We start from the raw sequence: 21,343 nt of genomic DNA on the forward strand, positions 1-21,343 counted from the left end.
TCTTTAAAGTGCTACCAGACTGTAGATTTTTAAGTTTATCCTGTGTAGACTAATTCGGCTACCCCCTGAAGCTTTTACCCTACATTAACTTGATTATACACTGAACAATGACTGTAAAAAAATTACACCAATTTTCCTCTATGTATTTATCTGAACGGCTTCTACTGCAGATCACTTGAGTTCATAAATAGTTTTTCTGACTGCTAGCTCTGCAGGCTCAGCCTGTAATCTGAAAGACATGCTGGATTCTCCATAATTCATATATCCTCGACGATAAAGATCTTGCAATTTGGAGTTAATTAATCGTTTCTGCTAATAAAGAGCCAGAATGGAGTCCAGTCTGCTTTTCTGGAGTTGTATGGACTTAGCAATATTAACAGGAACAAACATTAGTAAGTTTACTATTTCCTGAAATAAGTGGCTATGACCCTGAATACTCAAAGGGGGCAAACCTGTGGCATAAGATGTCACGTCTCCAAAAAGAGCTTAATTTGAAAGAAGGAAGAGTTGCATTATTTTACTTTGAGCCAGTGAATGTTTTGAGCAAACATTTTATTCCATTCTTTGTGTATTGAATTTAAGAGCAAAGTAATCTTCAATCTGCCTACACGTCACAGGCGCAGTTTCTTTGACAAATTTTCTAAAGGGGTAGCAGTGAGTGGTATTGTACAGCTATCCTGTGGCACATTTCCATTGTGAATGAGATTCATTACACAATTCAAAATTTAGTGCTAATAAAATCGTGTGTTGCTAGAAGTCACTTATTTCTAATATTTTTTTTTTTGTCTTAAAGGTTTGTTATTGAGCTTTGTGAACCAATTCAAGTAAAACAGCTTGACATTGCAAATCATGAATTATTTTCCTCTACTCCCAAAGACTTCCTGGTGTCTATTAGTGACAGGTATGTCATATAAGAATTTGAATTTGTGATCATTTGTGTTCATAAAGATCAACATAAGTAGGAATAATAATTGCAATGATTTCGAAACTAATAGTTCACTGAATTTAAATACCAAAATGCTATTGTGTGGCTCATTCCTTTTTTCAATGTAAACGTGAAATAACATGGAAGATTCACTCTGCATGTATAGTAAGTGTTTTTTGAAATACTTTAGCCATTTAGCTTTCCCCCCAAAGAATCAAAGTCTATACTGTTAAGACCATAAAATGACCAGACAGGACCATACCAAAGGTCCTTCTAGCTCAGCATTCTGTCTTCTGACAGTGGCTATTATCAGGTGCCCCAAAGAGAAAGAACAGAATGGGAAATCATTAAGTGAGCCATCCCTTGTCATCCATTCCCAGTTCTTGACAGAGGCGAGGGACTCCATCCCTGCTCATTCTGGCTAATAGCCATTGATGGACCTACTCTCTTAAGAATTTATCTAGTTCTTTTTTTTTCAACCCTGTTAGTCTTGGCCTTCACAACATGCTTTGGCAAAAAGTTCCACGGGATGCCATGCATCGTGTGGGGGGAAAAAAAGACTTCCTTTTGTTTGTTTTTAAACCTGCTGCCTATTTCATTTCTTGGCACCTAGTACTTTTGCTATGAGAAGGAGTAAATAACACTTCCTTATTTACTTTCTCCATACCAATCGTTTTCTACATCTCTATCGTATCCTCCCTTAGTTGTCACTTTCCCGTCTGAAAAATCCCAGTTTTATTAAATCTTGCCTCATATTCTGCTCATATGGATGTGTTACCCTTTCTGACCTTTTTCCAATTCTAATATCTCTTTGAGATGGGGCAACCACATTCGTATGCATTATTCAAGATGCGGACATACCATGGATTTATATAGAAGCAATATATTTTCTGTTATCCATTCCTTAATGATTCCTAATGTTTGCTATTTTGACTGTCACTGCACTTTGAGTGGATGTTTTCAGAGAACTACCCACAATGATGACAAGATCTTTCTTAGGTGGTAATAGCTAATTTAGACCCCATCATTTTGTATGTGTAGTTTGTACTGTGTTTTCCAATGAAGCGTCATTGGACCTCTTCAATTTTATTTCCTCCCTGGCTGAGGTTTATATCTCAGAAGTAAGGTTTGTTTTTTTTTTAACCATAGAAGTAAACACTAAAACAGCGGTTCCCAACCTTTTTTGGTCCCCGTACCCCCTTGGCTTTTAGTAAACCTTCCCGTACCCCCTATTCAATATAAAAGGAAATAAATTCTAGACTCTAGAATCCACAACTCTTTTCACTAACATTAATACTTTTGGAATATTTCAATTAGGATAATCTAGTTATTTACCAAATATTCCCCATACCCTCTTGACAAGTTTCTCATACCCCCTGGAGGTACGTGTACCCCAGGTTGGGAACCTCTGTACTAAAATGTTAAAGAACTTACTTGCAAATCAAGCTTCTAAAATACTGCTTTTATTATGCTTTTAATTTTTACCTAATTTTTAAATTTCTTGATTGTCATCCTTAATTGTGGAATGCAAGTAACGTCTTTGGAGAGATCCCCTATCTTTTCCTCCCAGTGGAGGAAACCAGTTGCCTGTATCTTAAACTCCCAGCAAAATGTTCTTAGAATAAAATATTAACTCTCTAGTAGATCCATATCCCTTGTTTAGGCAGGCTTTTTAAAGCCTTATTTCCCCATGTACCATTTTCAAAAAGGACTAATGACACCATTAGGCATTATTTGCCATTTCCTGCCCTCTAGATATTGTTTGTCATACATTTCTATCACATTTTGGTTTTTTTGCTTTTATAGCTGAAATCTGGCACTTACTGTTAAAATATATATATTATAGTTTGTAAACAGTAATGAGTTGGAGAGGTAGCATAGGGGTCTGTTGTCATTCCTTCCCGGTAACTTGTGACAGACTTAAATGACTAAAGATTTTTCTGTTGGCATGTTTCACACATTCTAGATTTCTTTGTGGGCACATCCTAAAACTTATTTCATCAGTTGAGATAACTAACCAGCCTTCTACATGGACTAGTATACCAATTCTCACTGTACATCTCTGCCCTTAGTGTTCTCTTGTCTTGAGCTTTGATGGCTCCACTATGGGTGCATGGTCATGTTTCAAAGCCCCAAACTTTCTATTGAGCTGTGTTCTCTCTCCCCTAACTTCTGGCTACTTAAATGAGGGTAACACTCACAGCTACGTATGCCTATAAAGCAGTCAGTAGTAAGAAGCAGATGCACACAACTTATTGCAATACTAAAGTAAGTATTAACATGTTTGTAAACTCTATTTTCCATTAACTATTTCTTCAGTGAGCAAGTCCGTATCTAAAATCATCCTGGAGCATTAAAAAAAATCCTTTATTCTAAACTGTAGGTATTTTGAAGTGCCCAGAATCTCAGGCCACATCTCTACTTGTCAGACCAGAAATTGAAGTTCTGGCATTCGATTCAGTGGGTCTACTTAGGACCCACTAAATCGAATGCTGAAGGTGCCCCAGATGAGTGCCAGTACTCAATTCATGAGGTGTAAAGGAAGCCAATGGGAGCATTTTCTTCTGTCAGTTTCCCCCTGCGGAGATGATGCCAAGCTCGGCTTAAGCTATGTTGACTCCAGCTACGTTATTTACATAGCTGGAGGTGTGTACCTTAAGCCGACCCTCCGGGTCTAGTATAGACCTGGTCTCAGTAATTAACTGAATTGGGATATATTCTGCAATCATTGGGTATAATACTTTAACATCAGTATTTTATCTAACGGCGTGAAAGTCTGTTTTGTTAAAAGAATTATATAATATCGATCTTCTCATGCACTTGGGATTGACAAACTTCTTTACTTGGCAACATCCAGACCATTTTCCTTTTTTGGGACAAATACTTTAATACACTGATGTTCAGATTTAAAAATCAAGTACCCAGCAATACCAGCCTTGTGCACAATTCTTTAATAATTGTATAGGCATTGTGGAATCAGGAGTGATGTCAGTAAAAATATTTGCATTATAGTCTCCTAGAATGGATAAACAAGGAATATTAAAATTATGAAAAATATTCTTGATTCTCTCATTAAAAGGTGTCAACATTTTAATATTTTCCAGGTACCCAACAAATAAATGGATTAAATTAGGTACTTTTCATGCTAGAGATGAGAGAAATGTCCAAAGCTTCCCTTTAGATGAGCAGATGTATGCGAAATATGTTAAGGTAATATTTGTAATGTGCACTGAATGCAGCCATTGTCACTTAATGTTAAAGGAAGAATTTTGAAGGATGATATTCATGAATTACCAATACAGTGTTACTTCAGATTCTGTTCATACCTGGGTTGAAAAGTCCTTGCTCAGTTAGCAATCTGAATTTTTGTTTACTGGCATATGATGATTAATTCAAATACAAGAGTGTATTAAGGAGAAATTGATAACTTTAGTAGCTGATTTTGTTATTTTATTTGTGGATTCTAATGTCTTAGTTTATAAGTTTAGTGAGGCAAAACTCTCTGAAATTTTATTTTCTTTAGAAGCACAATACACACCAATACACACCAATTTCTCTGAATTATTTTGGCTTATTGCGATTGGAGCCACAGTTTAATAATAAATTCACAGAGGCTAGTTTTGCACTGAGTATACTTTATTTAAGATTTCAGGAAAATGTGGTATCTAGCCTATTCTAAAATCCCCTCATACTTATTGAAAAGAATACATTGTACAAATGCAAGTTACTTTTGTCCTGGAAAGGATACTTTTGCTTTCAAATGCTTGCTTTTTTATTTTAGAACAGTTTCTTTATCTAGTTGAGCATATACAACCATGTTATTTGATTCTTTGGCATCTTTAATGTTTGTTTCTGCTAATAAAAGTGACCATGTAAATATGCCATAAGTAAATCTTAAACTTCAGATAGGAAATCTTTTAAAAAGGAAGATAAACTGGACTAACTCCTTTTATGAGCGGAGAGACAGCATCGTAGAAGCGAACTCTAATTCAAATACACTTGCACTGCAATGTCTGGAATAACATAAATTTGAATGGAAACAGTGCAGATTTTGATTTGCTAATCTTCCTGTCCCACTTAAAAAAAAAATGGCAGCATTAATTTGCCTTTCTTTCTTTCTTTCTTTCTTTCTTTCTTTCTTTCTTTCTTTCTTTCTTTCTTTCTTTCTTTCTTTCTTTCTTTCTTTCTTTCTTTCTTTCTTTCTTTCTTTCTTTCTTTCTTTCTTTCTTTCTTTCTTTCTTTCTTTCTTTCTTTCTTTCTTTCTTTCTTTCTTTCTTTCTTTCTTTCTTTCTTCTGTTTATATTATAGTTGGTTAAAGTTATAGTATATTTTTAATGTTATCATTATTATTTTTTACTCTTAATTCTACCATAATACTATTAATTTTGTTATAAAAATTAAACTTTGGCACAGTCCAAGGAACACACGCACTTGAAATTGCTGAATTTCTGTAAAAATTGGCTGGTACCATTAAAATTAAGCATTCTATTTTCTTAATGGTATGAGAATGATTTAATGTAATCTGTGCTAATAACTATCCACATCTTTACTTTTAACATGTTGATTGCATAACTATACCCAAAGAAATCTTGTATGGGGTCTGTAAAATGTCAAGAATAAAGGTTCTTTGCTCTGCTTGCTGGCTGAATTAATTGCCTAATCAGCATAGCCAGAGCTGTGACTTTATCCATCAGTAAAGTACCAAAAGTGTGCTAGATGTTACAGAATTTTAAAATTTTCTTGAATATGATGTTCTGCCTTAAATAATTATTTAAAAAAACCAGGAGATCTTAAAGTGCTAATTGTTTTTGAGAATATTAGCTTTTTATAGTAGTCAATATAGATAAAAATAGTAGTGGCTAATACTTTCCCATTGAGTCTTCAAGTTGCTTTACAGCCTATCTTCCCCTAGAAATATTCCTGTAAAAAAACCATGTTCTATTTGAAATTAGAACGGTTAAAGAATGCATAAAGTGCATACTAAATGTTAAAAGTTCTGATCTTTCAGTAGCCTGTTTTCATTAATTTCAGTATTCTATATCTGGCACATCAAATTTTTTTTTATCGCTCTAACAGAAAATTTGGAATCTGACTCTCTTTCGATTAATAGAAGCAAAGATTTCTGTGCATGGTTTTACTTTCTGTCTGCAAATTGAGGTCTAAATCAAACTGAAGTTTAGCTAAAGCAAATGATGTAGTTATTGCAGCTTTATCCTTTGCATCTTATTTCTTTATGCATTTTATAGTACTTGTTTAAAAAAATTCTAGTTGCCTGTGGCATGGTCTTTGTACTGACATCTTTTTTTTCTTTTCCTTTCTCTTGCTTCAGATGTTCATCAAGTACATAAAGGTTAGCAACCACCTTTCTGAATGTTGAATGCATAGGGCTTCAGTATAGTCTGTGGCTCAGCATGTTCATGCATGGCAAAAATGAAGCTTTCCAGGAACCTCTCTGTCATGAGCAATCTGCACATCACTTATATAAATGTAACTTGCAGATTGAAAACTGTATGGATATGTTGAATGGAGGTTGAACTTGATAGTTCTTTGCTTTTATTTAATTTTTAATGGTTTTTATTCTTCAGGTGGAGTTGATATCACATTTTGGATCAGAACACTTTTGTCCTCTAAGTCTTATAAGGTAATATAGAGTGCAACATTAATCTGAAATATTTTCTTTAGCTACTTTTGCAGCACTGCAGTAATGTTTTCTTTTCCAACAGGAAAACACAAGTTTGAGCTTTCAGTAGATTTATTCCTTTTGGAATTCATCAGTGTATTGTTTGCTTATAAGATCAACAAGTTGCATAGATTAGCTGCTTAACAGCCTGATGCTGCCAAGACATTGAAAGCTTATTAATTTTAAAAGGTAGCCTTTTGGACTAATTAAAATGTTCCATAGTTAACTAGCAGCATGCTAGAAAGCATAGGTATTTGTAGAAGTGGGTGTAGATATTCAAGGCTGGCGTAATTGGCAAAGTAAAGGATGGGGGCGGGCAATATATTAACACGAGTGAACTTTATCAGGCCTAGTGAAAGGCCTTTGCAAATGTAGGTCTAATCTAGTCTGGCAATTCCTAAGATCCATCTAGTCCTGTGTCATGTTGTCTTTGACTGTGGCCAGCATTAGGGGCTAGACGCACAAAAGGAGTTAAATAGTTAATGGTACCTACATCTCAGAATCAGGCCCACTAGGATTCACAAAATCCCTACTCAGCTGCCCCTGAACCTTGTAGGCATCTTAAAATTGCTTTGTGCCTAATTTTTTTCCATTTACAGTTCCCTAGAATCCTATGTTTGTGTCTCTGATCATTTGCTCTAATTTTCTGGAAATGTTTTGGAGGAGTTAGTGGAAGGATTTGGTTTTAAATGCAACATTGCAGAGAGCTGACACATGATTTTTGGGAACAGTGTCTTTCAAAAGAAGGGAGCTGGTCATTTTATGGAAGGGGTCAGTTTGCTGACTGGCTAACAAAGGACAAACATTGCTTGCTTACTTATGGCAGTAAGTGCTGCAGTTACATTTTTGCACTCAATTTTAATTAAATGTTTATAGGGTGTTTGGCACTAGTATGGTTGAAGAATATGAAGAAATTGCTGATTCCCAGTACCAATCAGAACGACAAGAGCTGTTTGATGAAGACTATGGTAAGCAAACGGAAGCAACTGCTGCTTGTTAGTTTATCTTCATCCTTAAAGTGGTAAGATCTCCAGGAACATTTGGAATCTGCTAGATCAGTGGTGGGCAACCTGTGGCCCTAGAACTGCATGTGGCCCAGCGTGGCTATTCTATGCGTAGCCCATAAGACATTTTGTTTACCATTGTCCACATGCAGGCTTGCCAGATTCCACTAGTTTCAGTTCACATTATATATAAAAATATCAAAACATTGACTGTGAGATGTGCACTCACTCTGTATCCATTCAAAGCACTGCTGCAATTCAGTGGGCATGCTAGAACAGTTAGCAAAACAGCTGTATCCCAGGAGACCATCTTGGTTACAACAGTCTTGCGGCCCACTGAGATGGAGGGCCACTCACTAGCCTAGGTTGCCCGTCTGTGCTAGAGGTTATAGGCCTATTGCAGATGTGGGTGAGTGAGGTACTGTGACTTGTGATATGGTAGTCCCTTCTGGTCTTAAAGAATGAGTCTGAATGTGTCCATTTTCAAGGCCTGTTTGAACATGCCAGTAGGTCTTACACACGCTACCATTCTTTGTCATAAACCTCAGACGTGTGAGGGCACCAATGTCTGTCTGGATTGGTGAGACTTACAGCAGGCTGGCTGAGCATATATACACCTCAGCCATTGTCCCCAGACTTGTCATATTGAATGTTGCCAGCACGTCTCTCCCTTCATAAACTCCCATCCATCCTTCATCCACACACAGATTCACCTGGTGACAGACATGCTCTGTCTTCAGGTGGATGCTGACCCATCCTGAGCATCACTGAACATACTGTAAGTACACTGCTCCCATGTCCCTGGAGTCCACAGTCCTTTGCCAAGGCCCCTCAGGCCCTAAGGCTTGCAAAACCTTCAAGAGATGTTTCTCTTACCTGATAGCCCTGAAAGTGATGCCCATGTTTTGTGCTTCCTGTGTCTTGTTGAAACCTGTTCAACTGAATTTGTGATTTGCTGTGCCTTTATCCCCTGAGTTTAAGGAGGGAGAGAGATGAAGTTCTGACATCAGTGCCAACCTGATACTCCATTGGGCTTATTGATACTGTCAGTGTCCTTTTAAACTCTGATTTTTAATTTTAGTTTGTCCTAAACTAATTTTTAGTTTAGTTACTGTAGTTTAGTTTTACTTTATCAAACTCTTTGCATATGACTCGAACCGTAGATCTTGAAGTATATTTTCACCATTCATAAGGTGTGTAACTTTTTATTGTTGCAACAATATTTTCTTTCATTTTAAATAGATTATCCATTGGATTACAATACAGGGGAAGAAAAATCTTCAAAAAATCTCCTTGGCTCTGCTACTAGTGAGTATAATTGCATGTTCCTCAGAACAGTTTCATAGTGCTGTCTAGTAATGCAGTTTGTTTTATTTGAAAGTGAGATTTCCACCTGATACATTTTCCAGATTCTCAAAAGAAATGTTTATTTCACTGTAATTTCCATTTAATTGAATAATTGGGGGTGGGGGTGGGAACCCATGCCTTTGTAATTTAGATTTAGGGCCAAAATTTCAAGCTTCTAAATGCCTTAGGAGCAGACTGAGACCAAGTGTCATAGGCCAGGTCTACACTAGACCTGGAAGCTTGGCTTAAGGTACACCACTCTAGCTATGGAGAATACACAGTTGGAGTCGGCTTACCTTAAGCCGAGCTTGGTGGTATTTCCACAGCGGAAGGCTGATGGGAGCGTTTGCTCCCGTCAGCTTCCCTTAGTCCTGGCAAGAGCAGGAGTACTGGACACTGGTGAGGGTGCCCTCTGAATTCAATTTAGTGAATCTACTTAGAGTTAACTAGATTCACTAAATCGAACTCCGGAAGATCAAGCACAGCTGCATCGATCTTCCATGGAGTGAAGATATGGCCTATGTGTGTGTTATAATTTAGACTTAAACTCCTAAGATACTTAAAGCATTTTTGAAAATGTTAGTCCTTTTAGCATCAGAGCAATAAGCATGTTAACCTAAATAAATGAAAAGGTACCTGTACTGTTTTTTAAAAGTCTTATCTCTGTTGTTGTTGTTGTTGTTGTTAGTGCAATAGAACCTTGATTATTGAAGAGCTTGGTTTCCTGAGCACCTGGCTAAAGGGAAAGGATGAAGAAGTACTTTACACCTCTGAGCTCAAATCTTCATGTGCATAGTATAGATTCTTTATCTGTTCTTAAACCAATCTGCTTTTGAGGGAACTGATGTTTCAGGCACTTCTCACATTCTTTCTCTTTAACCAACCTCATTTAATCTTTTTGACTGTACCTAACCTCCTGTAAATGATAAACTTAAAACAAAAAACAAAAAGTCTGGTAGCACTTTAAAGACTAACAAAACATGTAGATGGTATCATGAACTTTCGTGGGCACAGCCCACTTCTTCAGATGACCCTGAAGAAGTGGGCTGTGCCCATGAAAGCTCATGATACCATCTGCATGTTTTGTTAGTCTTTTAGGTGCTACCAGACTATTTGTTGTTTCTTAAGTTTGTCTTGTACAGACTAACTAGACTATCCCCTGAAGTTCCTGTAAATGATTTACTTTGTGAGCTAAGGTGTCTCGTCATGGCTTTGCTTCAGTTTGAATGGGAGTGCTCAACTTCCAACTACACTATTTAGGATAATAGCATCAGTCACCCAGCCCTTCTAGAATAATTGATGTGACCTTGTTCCTGTCTATCAAGTTTAGTGAACTAGTTTTTGTGTGGACAATGAATACTACTTCTCCATATGGCTCAAGCGGGTTAGTAGTCTTTTATCTGCATAGACAAGCATTTTTTTTTAATCCCACGGTGTGCAAGTTTGTAGTGTTTGCTTTCAGTTGTTCCTTAAATATAGCTGTGGTTTAAGTATGAAAAGATCATGGCCACCAGGAGTATTGCACAATAACCTAGTGGGAAGGAATAAATTCCCAAGCAAACAGCAGTCTGTTTAATAATGTTAGTATTAACTTTGTTGGGCTTTCAACTCAAAAATCAGCTTGTTAATTTCCCTGATGCTGCCCCATTTATACTTTTACTGTCGTTAGTCTTGAACTACCCATATCCAGAATAATGGTGATAAAGAACTTTAATATAATATATATATGCAAATACAGATGTGTGCAACTTAAATATGACTACCATTTTGATAGTGTGAGAAATGCAGAACTTTTTTTTATGGTTGTAGAATTTGTTTATGGTGTTTTAGTTTGCCAAAGCCTGTTTGGAAACCAGTGACTATATAGTCATTAAGCACTTAGTAACTCTTACCTAGCCTTAGCTAATGGTCTGTTATTGAGAGAGGTATTTGACCTGTGCCCTGCATTCTTTTAAAAAAAAAACTTTCTTGAGACATTTACCCCTGCATAAGCAAGAGGGGTAAAAGGGTCCTTCGTTTAGTTAACCTAGTACTATGCCATCTCTATTCTTTAGTGGTGAGGCTAATGTGTATAACAGTAGAACCCCTAGTTAAGAGGGAGACATTGGAAATCTTATTAGGGATTTGGATGATCAGAGCTGTTTTGCAGTCTCTTCTGCCTTATTGACCAGGGCGGGTAGGCTTCGTACTGCCTTGCCTTCCCTTCTTGTCAGCTTGGAAGAGTCACATTGCTTCAGTTGTCTCTTGTTTCCTCTCTGACAGAGATTATCTGGTTCAGAGGTGAGGTGACCTCTTTTGATTATGATCTCTCCTACGGCATTCAAACTACAGTGATAAGTGTGGAGCCAATACCTACATGACCAGATACAATTCATGGTGTTGAGGAGTGTAGCTCTTCAGGGATTTCGGAGGAAAGGTCATATTAAGAGATTTGTTCTATAGAGCTCAGAATAGTATTCTAATCAATGTAACCAAAATACAAATATTTTCAGTAATCCTGGTTCTGTAAGGACATCACTTGATTGGATTCCAGCTTGCTTGCCTACCCCATACTATTAGAGTACAAAGTGAAATACTTCAACCTTTCTGTTTTTTCTACCTACCTTGACTAGCAAATGGATCGGCCATTTATTTACACTTTGACCACACAGAGTTCTTTCCTTCTATCTCATCTATGTGCTGAACATGTTCTAGAGGACGTTGAGGTATTGACAGTTGAACTTAATCTACTTGATGCAGAGGACTGAATTCTTTTTTCTTTGAGTGTTAGAGGGATTTCCACCTGCCTTGTGCTAGAAGCACAAGATTCAACAGTGGAAAACAAGTTCAGTACTAATATAGCAAAAATTCTTGCCTGGAATTCTGTTTTTCAACTTTTCTGTAATCTATAGTGTAGATGTCTTACTCGTTATGAACCTTCATTAACTCAGGAGACACAAAAAGATCTTTGATCTGCCATCCTTGATAGCTGCTTTCATGGAAAAAAGTAAAGAACAATGTTTTTCAGTTCAGATGGAAGAGGAACATTTTTCCTCAGTTGCAGTAAGACCTTTCCTGCTATGTTATTTAGGAGCTATGATAGCAGCATGTTTAGGAATTTTTTTTGCCTTTTCTGCCAAATATATGGTTGAAATAAAATATGTACATTTACAATTCCCTATTTTAAATATAGTTGGAAGCCAGCATAAACCTTTTAACTGAGAGCCCCATTGGTAAAGATTTAGTGAAAGTTTGCAAAATATAGATATTTGAAATTGTCAAACAGAAATCCCAATATTTTTTAAAATTGAGGCGAATAAGGAGAAAGCAGGAGAGTAGAGGTTACTTGGACTTGAAAAAAAATTGATGGATCCTAATGTTAGTCTATGCAAATGAATGGGTAGTTAATGGTACAAATTTTTGTGAGGATTTCTGGGCATGTTCTCTCTGATCAGTTGTATTTTCTGTTTAGATGCCATTCTAAATATGGTGAATATTGCTGCTAATATACTTGGAGCAAAAACTGAAGAGATGGCCGAAGCTGAAGGTAAGTGATGATTCTTCAGATGCATAATTTCTTAATTTATTACAAGATACAGGATTTTAAAATGTGTTAGATTCCTTGTTCCCCACCTTCATTCCTCCTAAGGACTTGGGTGTTCTGAATGCAGGGAACATCTCTTCAAGAGTGGATTGCACACATGCAATCCCTTGCTGTGTGTATATTCTGTGCACAGTAGTTGGAAGCTCTTCCATCAGTTCATGTCAGTCAAGACACCTTGGCAGTACCTGCAAAAAGGAAAAGTAGAGGTTTTAGATGCAGGCTGCCAACGCCTTTGGCTTCTGCATCAGTGCCTTTTCCATCTAGACACCCAGGGATTGCTGAGCAGGTCTTTTGATTGGGGGGCTCAAAAATGCCATACCAGTTCCCAACTTTCCAACTTCTTAATGCTTGGTCTCAGCCTACTTCAGACTAGTGGATCTTAAGTTCCATGCAGTTTTTCTATCCTTCCCTCCCCCTCAGGGACAACTCTCAAGGAGCTTTGAAGTTGTCCCCTTTGGGTGGGAGCACAGAGGAGACCTTTAGTGTTTCAGTGGGAAGGGGGTCTATTTCTGTTTTTCTAATCCTGAAAGCCAAGGGAGGTCTAACTAATTTTAGACCTGCACCAATAGATATTTCAAAAAGATGAAACTTTGTTTACATGGTCATCTTGGCTTCCATTATCTCTTCCCTGGATCCTGGTATGCTGCTGTTGACTTAAGATGACTACACTCATGGCAATTTATTGAAATCACAGAAAATACATCAGGTTCATAATGAAGCTCTCTTGTTGCCAGTTCACCACGCAGGTACAGCTGAGGGAAAAATCCAAGAATGCACAAACCAAGAGTGGAATGAACATGTGCAGCACATTTTGAATACTAGTTACAGAAGGGTAGTAATTGTTTTCTCGCTCCTTTTGTGACTTGCCCCGTTCTCCCATAGTACTGCCACCATAAACTCATCCTCCTGATTAGGGAAAAAGATGTTACTGTGATTTTTGTGTGTGGCTTTTTTGATGAATTAAATAGCACAGGGTTCTGCATACCAGTCTAGGTATCTTTATTCTTTTTCTGTCAAAATCAACATGATGTGGTCTTAGACTGTAGCTTTATGCAACCTTAGCTATCGAAACTAGAAAGATTCTTGCTGCTTCCCTCCTTCTTGCTAGAAATACTTCTTTCGTATGCAAAAGCACAGCAGCAGGTGTCCATTTGATCTAACTATAAACACAGAAAATTGGTATCTTGTTTACTTCGTCAGTGTAGTTTGTTAATGCTACTAAATAAACATTTATAGGGAAAGAAAATATTCCTGGTTAATGAATTCAGATTTTTGAGCTTGCTGTATTCACATTTTCTGTTTTCTCGCCCTTTTTTATGCTTCCTTCCTGTTGACTTCTGTGGTATTCATGCAGCTCTCAGAAAGCTGCTTATACTAATTTGATCATGGTTTCATATACTTTAATAGGAAATAACAGCATCTCTGAAAATACCACTGTTGCTGCTCCCTCTGCCACTTCAACAGCTGCACCAAAACTGCCTGAACCAACCCTTCTTCCTTCACCAGAGTAAGTCATTTTCTGTGTTAAACTTAATTCTAATGAGGAGAGCTTGGCCATCAGTAGAAATCTTCTGCATCAGGCTGTTGGACTTAGGCCCTTGTTTATGCTAGAAAGCCTTAATGTAGACACACTTGAATTGTTTGAAACCTTGCCTATAGGAGTACTTGGGCTTGACTTCAATGAACTTGAGGTTCCGGTCTTTTACATTTGTTGATAGACTTTTCAGAATGTAGTTATATAATGCAATAGTCTTCACTTCATGACAGTATATGTGTGAAGTGATTTTTTTTTCCCCAAGAAAAGCTAAATTGCTTCTTTCTTGACTCCTGAAACCATTGTATTGTACCTTTTTTTTCAAAACAGGAAGTCAAAGGTTCTGAGTCAAACTGCTTTTTGTGACCACTAAAACAATTGAACAAAACCATAGACTGTGATTAGTTGGTTTTATAAATAGTAGGAAATAAAAAAAAATCTTAAAATTCATCCCAGAGATAGTAGGCAACTGTATTAATTCACTTTCTTTTTTTCCAGGCCCTGGGTCCAAATCTTAGCTTGTCACAAGTGAATTGTGCTTCATAAAAGGAACTTGTCTGTTTTGGAGGCTAGGAAGGCCATTTTCAGTTTTGAATGGAGTTTAACACTTCCTTGGCATATTGACCCTTTAGATCAGACTCCAGACAGCTTTATTTTTTCTCCACTAACAACAATCTGGAATTGTGTTCTTCCTCTCCTCCTCCTTTCCCCAGCCTTTAGTCAAGTTTCTCTAGACCAGATTTCTGCTCTGCCCATATGTTGCAGGATACCTCTACTCAATCCCATGTAGAACTGGATTCAGTAGGGAAGACTGGGTTCTATAGGTTATGTGCAATTGATATCTGTTCTGTGGGTCTCTGGATTTGAGAAACCAACCTAGAAAATGTGATACACGGGGGGCGAAAAGTGATCTCCACATTGGCATTTGTCCATGTTACAAAGCCACTATGTGGTTTGGCACAGTTGTCAATATATGTCTGGCATAGTCAGGGATATTAAACCATGTAGGAATAAGATGCATTACAGAGAAAAACAAGCGATTGATTTAATTGGAATGGGTCCTGCTTATACTATTTCTGACACTTATTGACCAACGTTAGTCTTTCATGAACATCACTTTCATGCATGCATTTTTTACAACTACCACAATATCATATAAAGCTATATTCTGTGCTTATTTTAACTTCTGTTGTAGGCTTTTAACTACAGAGATACCAGAAATAAATAAGGAACAACTAGTCCTGGAATTAACAAAGGAGAGCCCCATTGTTCAGCTTGTTCAAGAATACGAAGAGGAGGCAAGTCAATCAACAGTGACCCTGCTGCCTAGTGATGAGCAAGAAGAAGAAACATCAGCATGGTTTGAGTCTGACACACAAATCTATTGCTATGAGCTGGCAACAGCGTGTTGTGTTTCTAGCTTTTCGGAATATCTGTATAAGTGGTGTTCAGTTGCAGAAGCTGTTCATCGTCAACGTAGCAAAACTTCCGAGAGCAAGCAGAAGGATCACTCCCTTACCATTCAGCATCCACAGCCAGTTTCAACCGAATCTTTACATGTTTCAATAGACGAGCCTCTGCCTGAGAAATCTGACAGTGAAATTACCGGGAGCTCACCTGGATCTACTATTGCAAATGACTTAAGCAGTGTGCTCCATGAGGATGTTGCTAACCAGACTGTCGATTCTATTGAATTAGAACCCAGTCATCCTCAGACTGTCTCTCAGTCTCTCCCCTTAGAAGTTACATCTGAAATTAAGCCATTATCTACAATGGAGATCTCTTTGGAGCCTACCAAACGTGAGGCAGCGTCATTAACTTCCCAGATAATTCCTCAAGAGGAAACTGTGGCGATAAATACTGAAGCAGAAAAGAGAGCTGAAAGCTCTGCTGCTGAGAAACATTCTGTGGTCTCTGAAACGAGCATTTTCAGTGACTCCCAGGAGATCAGCACAAGAGAGACAGATTCTGTCCAAATCCTTCTAAAACCTACAGAGCCTGTACCACAGCCTGACTTCACAATGGCTACAGTAGGCAGTGATGGTGGGGAAGCAAAAGTGAGTGCTTCGGAAATGCAAAAACAAGTTTTGTCTCCAGTTGGAGAATCTTCTGCATCCGCAGAAATAAAATATGATGAGCAAACATCTGAAGAAGCTTTTCTAGCTATTCCTGTTTCTGGTGGCCAGCAGAGAACGGCGACCGACTTCTATGCTGAATTGCAGAATTCCACCGATCTAGGCTATACAAATGGAAATCTTGTTCACGGATCTAATCAAAAGGAGTCTGTATTTATGAGACTTAATAATCGCATTAAAGCCCTGGAAGTAAACATGTCTCTCAGCAGCCGCTATTTAGAAGAGCTTAGCCAAAGGTAAGACTCCTAATACATTAGGAAAATCTACTTTTATCTTGTCTCAAGCCTGTGTAACACACCACAGCCAATGCTTAGAAAAATCTGTAGACAACATGCAAACAACATGTTTGAGTAACTGATCCGCAATGTAAAGCTTTTTTTTTTTTCCAGACAATTGAGAAATAACTGACCATAGGTAGAAGCTGCCAACAGTTTAGATTTCTGTATCTGACATTTTTCCCGTGTATTTCAAGCTGCCCCTGCATTTTCGGTTCTACTGCAAAATACAAATTGCTCTGTTTTTAAGGAGTTTGTGTTGCCTGGGATGAGCCTGGAAGCCTTCAAATGCAGGCTCTGATTCTACTGCCTCTTAAGTCAATTGCAGCAGGATCCAGATCGAAAGTAATTTTCTTTACTAAGTGCAATAATCTATGGTGGCCTGTAGTCCCTCTTGGGTAATACAGTAATGTTAAATGCCTGTTTTTTTTCCTTTAAAAAAAAAAAAAAAAGGATTGGCGGGGGAAGGGGGAGGACACAGAACCAGCAGATGATAGTGAAGTTAGTATAAATATTCCACAATTTATTTTTGATGCATGTGTGGGAGAAAAGTTTAGTTAATCTTCTCATCGTACCCAGAAAGGATTCTGTAGTTAATGTGAGGCAATAGTTGTAAATGTTTGCATTTCTCCTTTTTGCCACTACCTCAGCACTGAAAGCTTTTTGCAGTGCATGCATCCAAAAGTAGCTCCCACAACCTTGCTTACTGATCCCAGTTTTCTGCTTAGTGCTATTTAATGCTTCTTCCTTTGGGTACGTCTATACTGCAAGCTAAAGTTGAGTTAGCTATGCAACTTCAGCTACGTTAATTGTGTAACTGAAATTGAAGTACAGTACCTTAACTTGGCTTTTGGTGCTGTCTACATAGCAGGAAGTCAAAGGAAGAACTTTCTTCCTTCGTCTTCCCTTACTCTGACTTTTGTAACACTCATTTCATGAGGAGTAAGAAGCCTGTTGTTTCGAAATAAGCATGCAGTTTAGACATAGCCTTTGAGTCCCTATTAATCAGCAAGTAGCAGAAGTATCTTCACACTCCAAACATTTCTGCCATATAACTCATTGTTAAAACCTATTTTAATATTAAAAGCGTTAATTTGGCTCCTAAACAATGTAGGTGAAATTTTAAACTATATGAGACTTAAACAAGTAAAGACAGGAAAAGAGCCAAGTTGTTCAAAGTGGTGGGAAATGTCAAAAGAGAGGTTTTCTTCCTAAGACAGATGAAATTGTGGGAAGGGGCAGAGAAGAAATTTGTACTGGATGAATGGAAGAAAATACTGTGACAGTCTGTTAAATTGTGGTCTTTAATGTGGAACCCAATTCATTTTTTAGGTACCGAAAACAAATGGAAGAAATGCAGAAGGCTTTCAATAAGACTATAGTAAAACTTCAGAACACTTCAAGAATAGCAGAAGAGCAGGTACAAATTGCTTCTGGTAGAAGTAGCTGACAATATATATTAACCAAGAGATTCTCAAGAACGTATAAAAGTTTACAAGGACAATATTGGTATTTTCACTGTATTGAGCACAAAGCTTTATAAATAGTCATGTTTTACTCTAAAACCATTACAGAATAGCTGCATATTTGGTAAGGGTCATTTTTGTATTTAATGTCCTCCTGTTCTCCATTTTTTTTGTTCTGTAATTCAGTTTTGGGTGATTTCCTTTTCTGTAAATTAATGGGAAGCTCAGACTCTTTTCCTTACCATCTTAATTATTCAATTTCCTTTAAAAGAAAAGTAATCTGAACGTGATGGATAAAATTTTCCAGAAGGGTCTCCAGCTTCCATTTTCAAAAGTCATTTAAGCACACCTGCTTCTAAATCACTGAAGTATTTTTGAAAATTTTACATTGTGTCTACACAGATCCACACCTGATGCCTAGGTTTTTGTTGGGGTTTTTTACTCCTATTTTCAGTACTTATAAATGTAGGTCAGCCCACTTTGAAAAGGAATGAATTGATAGATGCTGAGAGAGAGTTTGAGGGGCTAAATGGTCATGGTAGTGTAAGAGTTTCTCTTCCAACTCCTTGCTTTCAATAATTTAAAACTTCTGAAACCTATTTCAACTGAAGTTTTCCAGGCTTGGTCTAGGTCCAAAAGTGATGACTTTTTAGAAGGTTAAAGCAAAAATTTTGTTTGCTACATTGGTGCCTTCAGAAAGCACTATTTTTTTATCCACTTTCCTTGCGTATACTGCGAAGTCACGTATATCAGCCACTTTAGACAGACTTTGCCTCAGACTTGTAGTTTTTTAATATATACTTGAACATGCTTTAAATGGATTCAGGAGTCTCCCTACCCCAATGTAGTAAAGTAGCTTGCGGAGCAATTGGTAATGCAAGGTAATAGAAGCAATTACAGACTTAAAATGCAATGTTTTTAAGCATCTTATTTCCATTAGATCCTTAAGATTTTTAAGCATCGTTTTGCCAGATGTGGTTCTTGATAAGTGACTTATTGGGGTAGGATATTTATATTGCTACGGTAACAGTTTTTTCCCTGAATTTCAACAATCTTAACCAACACATCACAAGTATTGCATTCAGACTTCCACTGGAAGTCTTTCAACAGCTGTTGTTGGTACTCATGTTAAATCCCATTTAAAGGAATTTATCATAAATAAGGTACATCGATTTCATTTTTGTTATGCACTTTACAGAAGGGCAGAGTTAGAAATCATAGTGGGATGTATTTGGTATAGTATTACAAAACATTAGCTGCAATTAGAGCTCTTGCAACTGTTTTTTTTGTGTGGAAATCTAACATAGCTAAAATGTTGCTTTTACTCTATTTCAAGTGCTGTGTAGAAAATAGCTTTCAAGCTCTCCAAACTAATATACGTATTTTCGTTAGTCAGCATGTAAATGAATTTTTCATAACACTCTAGCTGTGGCAACTGTTGCCTTTCTGGATCAGATGGAATTACAATTTGATAACTGGCATGGCACATGTTAGCAGAATCCTGCATACTGAACTAAGTAGATAAACCAACTTTTTTTAAATACAGGATCAGAGGCAAACAGAAGCCATCCAACTGCTGCAAGCACAGCTGAACAGCATGACACAGCTAGTTTCCAATCTGTCAGCAACTGTGGCTGAACTAAAATATGAGGTAATTAGAACGCAACAGTATGATGTGAAACTTCTGTATAAAATGTCTCTTGGGGTTGTTAGTGGCGGAGTCTTTCTGAGACAAAACCTAATTTGCAGGTAGTATTGCTCTCAGCCCCCTTTGACAGCCAGCGTTGTGGGGGCTGCTCCACCTGCCTGGCCAGAGCAGCCCCTATCCATGGTGGGCCCATAATGTTTAACCAGTTAACCGATTACATGGGACTTTACATCCCTAATTGTAAAGTCCATGTCCTTTCATAGTAGATGAGTGACCTTCTAAGAGATCAGCTTAATATAAAATTAACCATGTTCTGTGGAGTAGAACAGTTTTTCTTCAAAGAAGCTAGTTTCTTATTGAAAATATTCTTATATTATCTTAATTTAGGTTTCAAATACATAGTATTGTTTGCTTTTTATGGGAAAAATTATAATTTCGTGTGTTTAGAAATCACCTAGCCTACCGTGAGTGCTACCACAATAGCATTTGTTTAGTATAGAAAACAGAGTACATCTGTTAATGAAGTTATTGTAGTCCTAGCTGTGTATCTGCATATCTCTTCAAAGATGTCGTGAAACTCCTTAGCATCTTGTTTCCCAACATTTAATTCTTGTTGACATCCTGGCACTTGTCCAACATTTAATAAAGGAACATTGGTGGAATATCTTAAGACCATGTATGACTGTGAACTTGTTTGAATATTTCTTTACCGTGGCTGAACTTTTATCTGATCTTAGTGCTGATGCTGTAAAATGTACTTTGAGAATGCTGGGTTTACTGGCTTAATGACTGTCAAATGCAGATACCCTTATAGCATAGTAAGTGCCAGTACTTGACCTGCTGGCTATATAGCAGACATTACATTTTGAGAAATGGATATTATGAGGTGAAACAGAAGGGAAAAAAAATCTCTGAAGTTGATTTGAAAACTGATCTATTCATTAACATTTTCATGAGGGTGAACATATTAATGACCTAACTGCTAACTCCATTGTAATTCAGCTCCTCTCATTTTGTCTTTAGTTTTAAAAAAATAAAAATCCAATTATTTTTCAGGTGTCTGACAGACAAAGCTATCTTGTGATTTCTTTGGTTCTCTGTGTCATCCTGGGTTTCCTGCTTTGTGTGCAGCGTTGCAGAAATACATCTCAGTTCAACGAAGATTACCTCTCCAAAATCCCCAAAAGTAATCACTACCCAAGCCCTAAAAGGTAATATCCCAGTGACATTTTAATCAATTCTTACAACTTTATGTTTATATTCCATCTAGCATTTGGTAGTTTCTCATTTATTCTATTTCCCTGAGATGAATTCTATTTTCCATTTTAATTATACTGGTTTCTGCTTTTCTTTAAGTTCAGAAGTTTGGCTTCTGAAAAATAAAAGGCACGTATAGACTTCTGTAGGATAATTCCCGTGAAAGTTGTACGGGTTGGACCTCACTGGTCTTGAATCCCTGGGACCTGCTTGATCCTGAACGAGGGGATTTGCCAGACTAGGGAAGGTCCCTCTCCTCGTGGCTGTGCTGCCACCAGGCTCCCAGCTGAGTCGCCAGTGCCCCTTATGGCACTCCTGCCCCGCCACTTGACCTTTCTCTTCCTGGACTCTGTGGTCCAGGAACATCCGTGGTCCATGCCAGGCCATGGATGTTGCCGGACCAGGGAGTCCTGGTTAAGGGAGGTCCAACCTGTATCTCTTTAAGTAGTGCCTTTTCTTTGCCAAAGGGTCTGACACCACTAGTGTAGG

The 21,343-nt window shown here is 37.6% G+C and overlaps 1 protein-coding gene across 3 annotated transcripts in view; it reads left to right on the top strand.

The window, feature by feature from the left end:
• The window catches only part of SUCO (SUN domain containing ossification factor), a 61,232-nt gene that overhangs the window by 33,562 nt on the left and 6,327 nt on the right, over positions 1 to 21,343 (top strand). For 2 of the 3 annotated variants that reach the window (XM_075937061.1, XM_075937059.1), the window contains 12 exons: positions 794 to 901; positions 4,030 to 4,135; positions 6,255 to 6,275; positions 6,511 to 6,566; positions 7,482 to 7,573; positions 8,852 to 8,917; positions 12,408 to 12,482; positions 13,947 to 14,046; positions 15,269 to 16,444; positions 17,816 to 17,903; positions 19,496 to 19,600; positions 20,654 to 20,808. In XM_075937061.1, the coding sequence (XP_075793176.1) occupies positions 794 to 901; positions 4,030 to 4,135; positions 6,255 to 6,275; positions 6,511 to 6,566; positions 7,482 to 7,573; positions 8,852 to 8,917; positions 12,408 to 12,482; positions 13,947 to 14,046; positions 15,269 to 16,444; positions 17,816 to 17,903; positions 19,496 to 19,600; positions 20,654 to 20,808 (2,148 nt within the window). The remainder of the gene's footprint in view (positions 1 to 793; positions 902 to 4,029; positions 4,136 to 6,254; positions 6,276 to 6,510; positions 6,567 to 7,481; positions 7,574 to 8,851; positions 8,918 to 12,407; positions 12,483 to 13,946; positions 14,047 to 15,268; positions 16,445 to 17,815; positions 17,904 to 19,495; positions 19,601 to 20,653; positions 20,809 to 21,343) is intronic. The other variant, XM_075937060.1, reaches the window with a different exon arrangement.

This window comes from Pelodiscus sinensis, chromosome 9, assembly GCF_049634645.1.
Source record: "Pelodiscus sinensis isolate JC-2024 chromosome 9, ASM4963464v1, whole genome shotgun sequence".
In the NCBI taxonomy this organism is placed as follows: Eukaryota; Metazoa; Chordata; order Testudines; family Trionychidae; genus Pelodiscus; species Pelodiscus sinensis.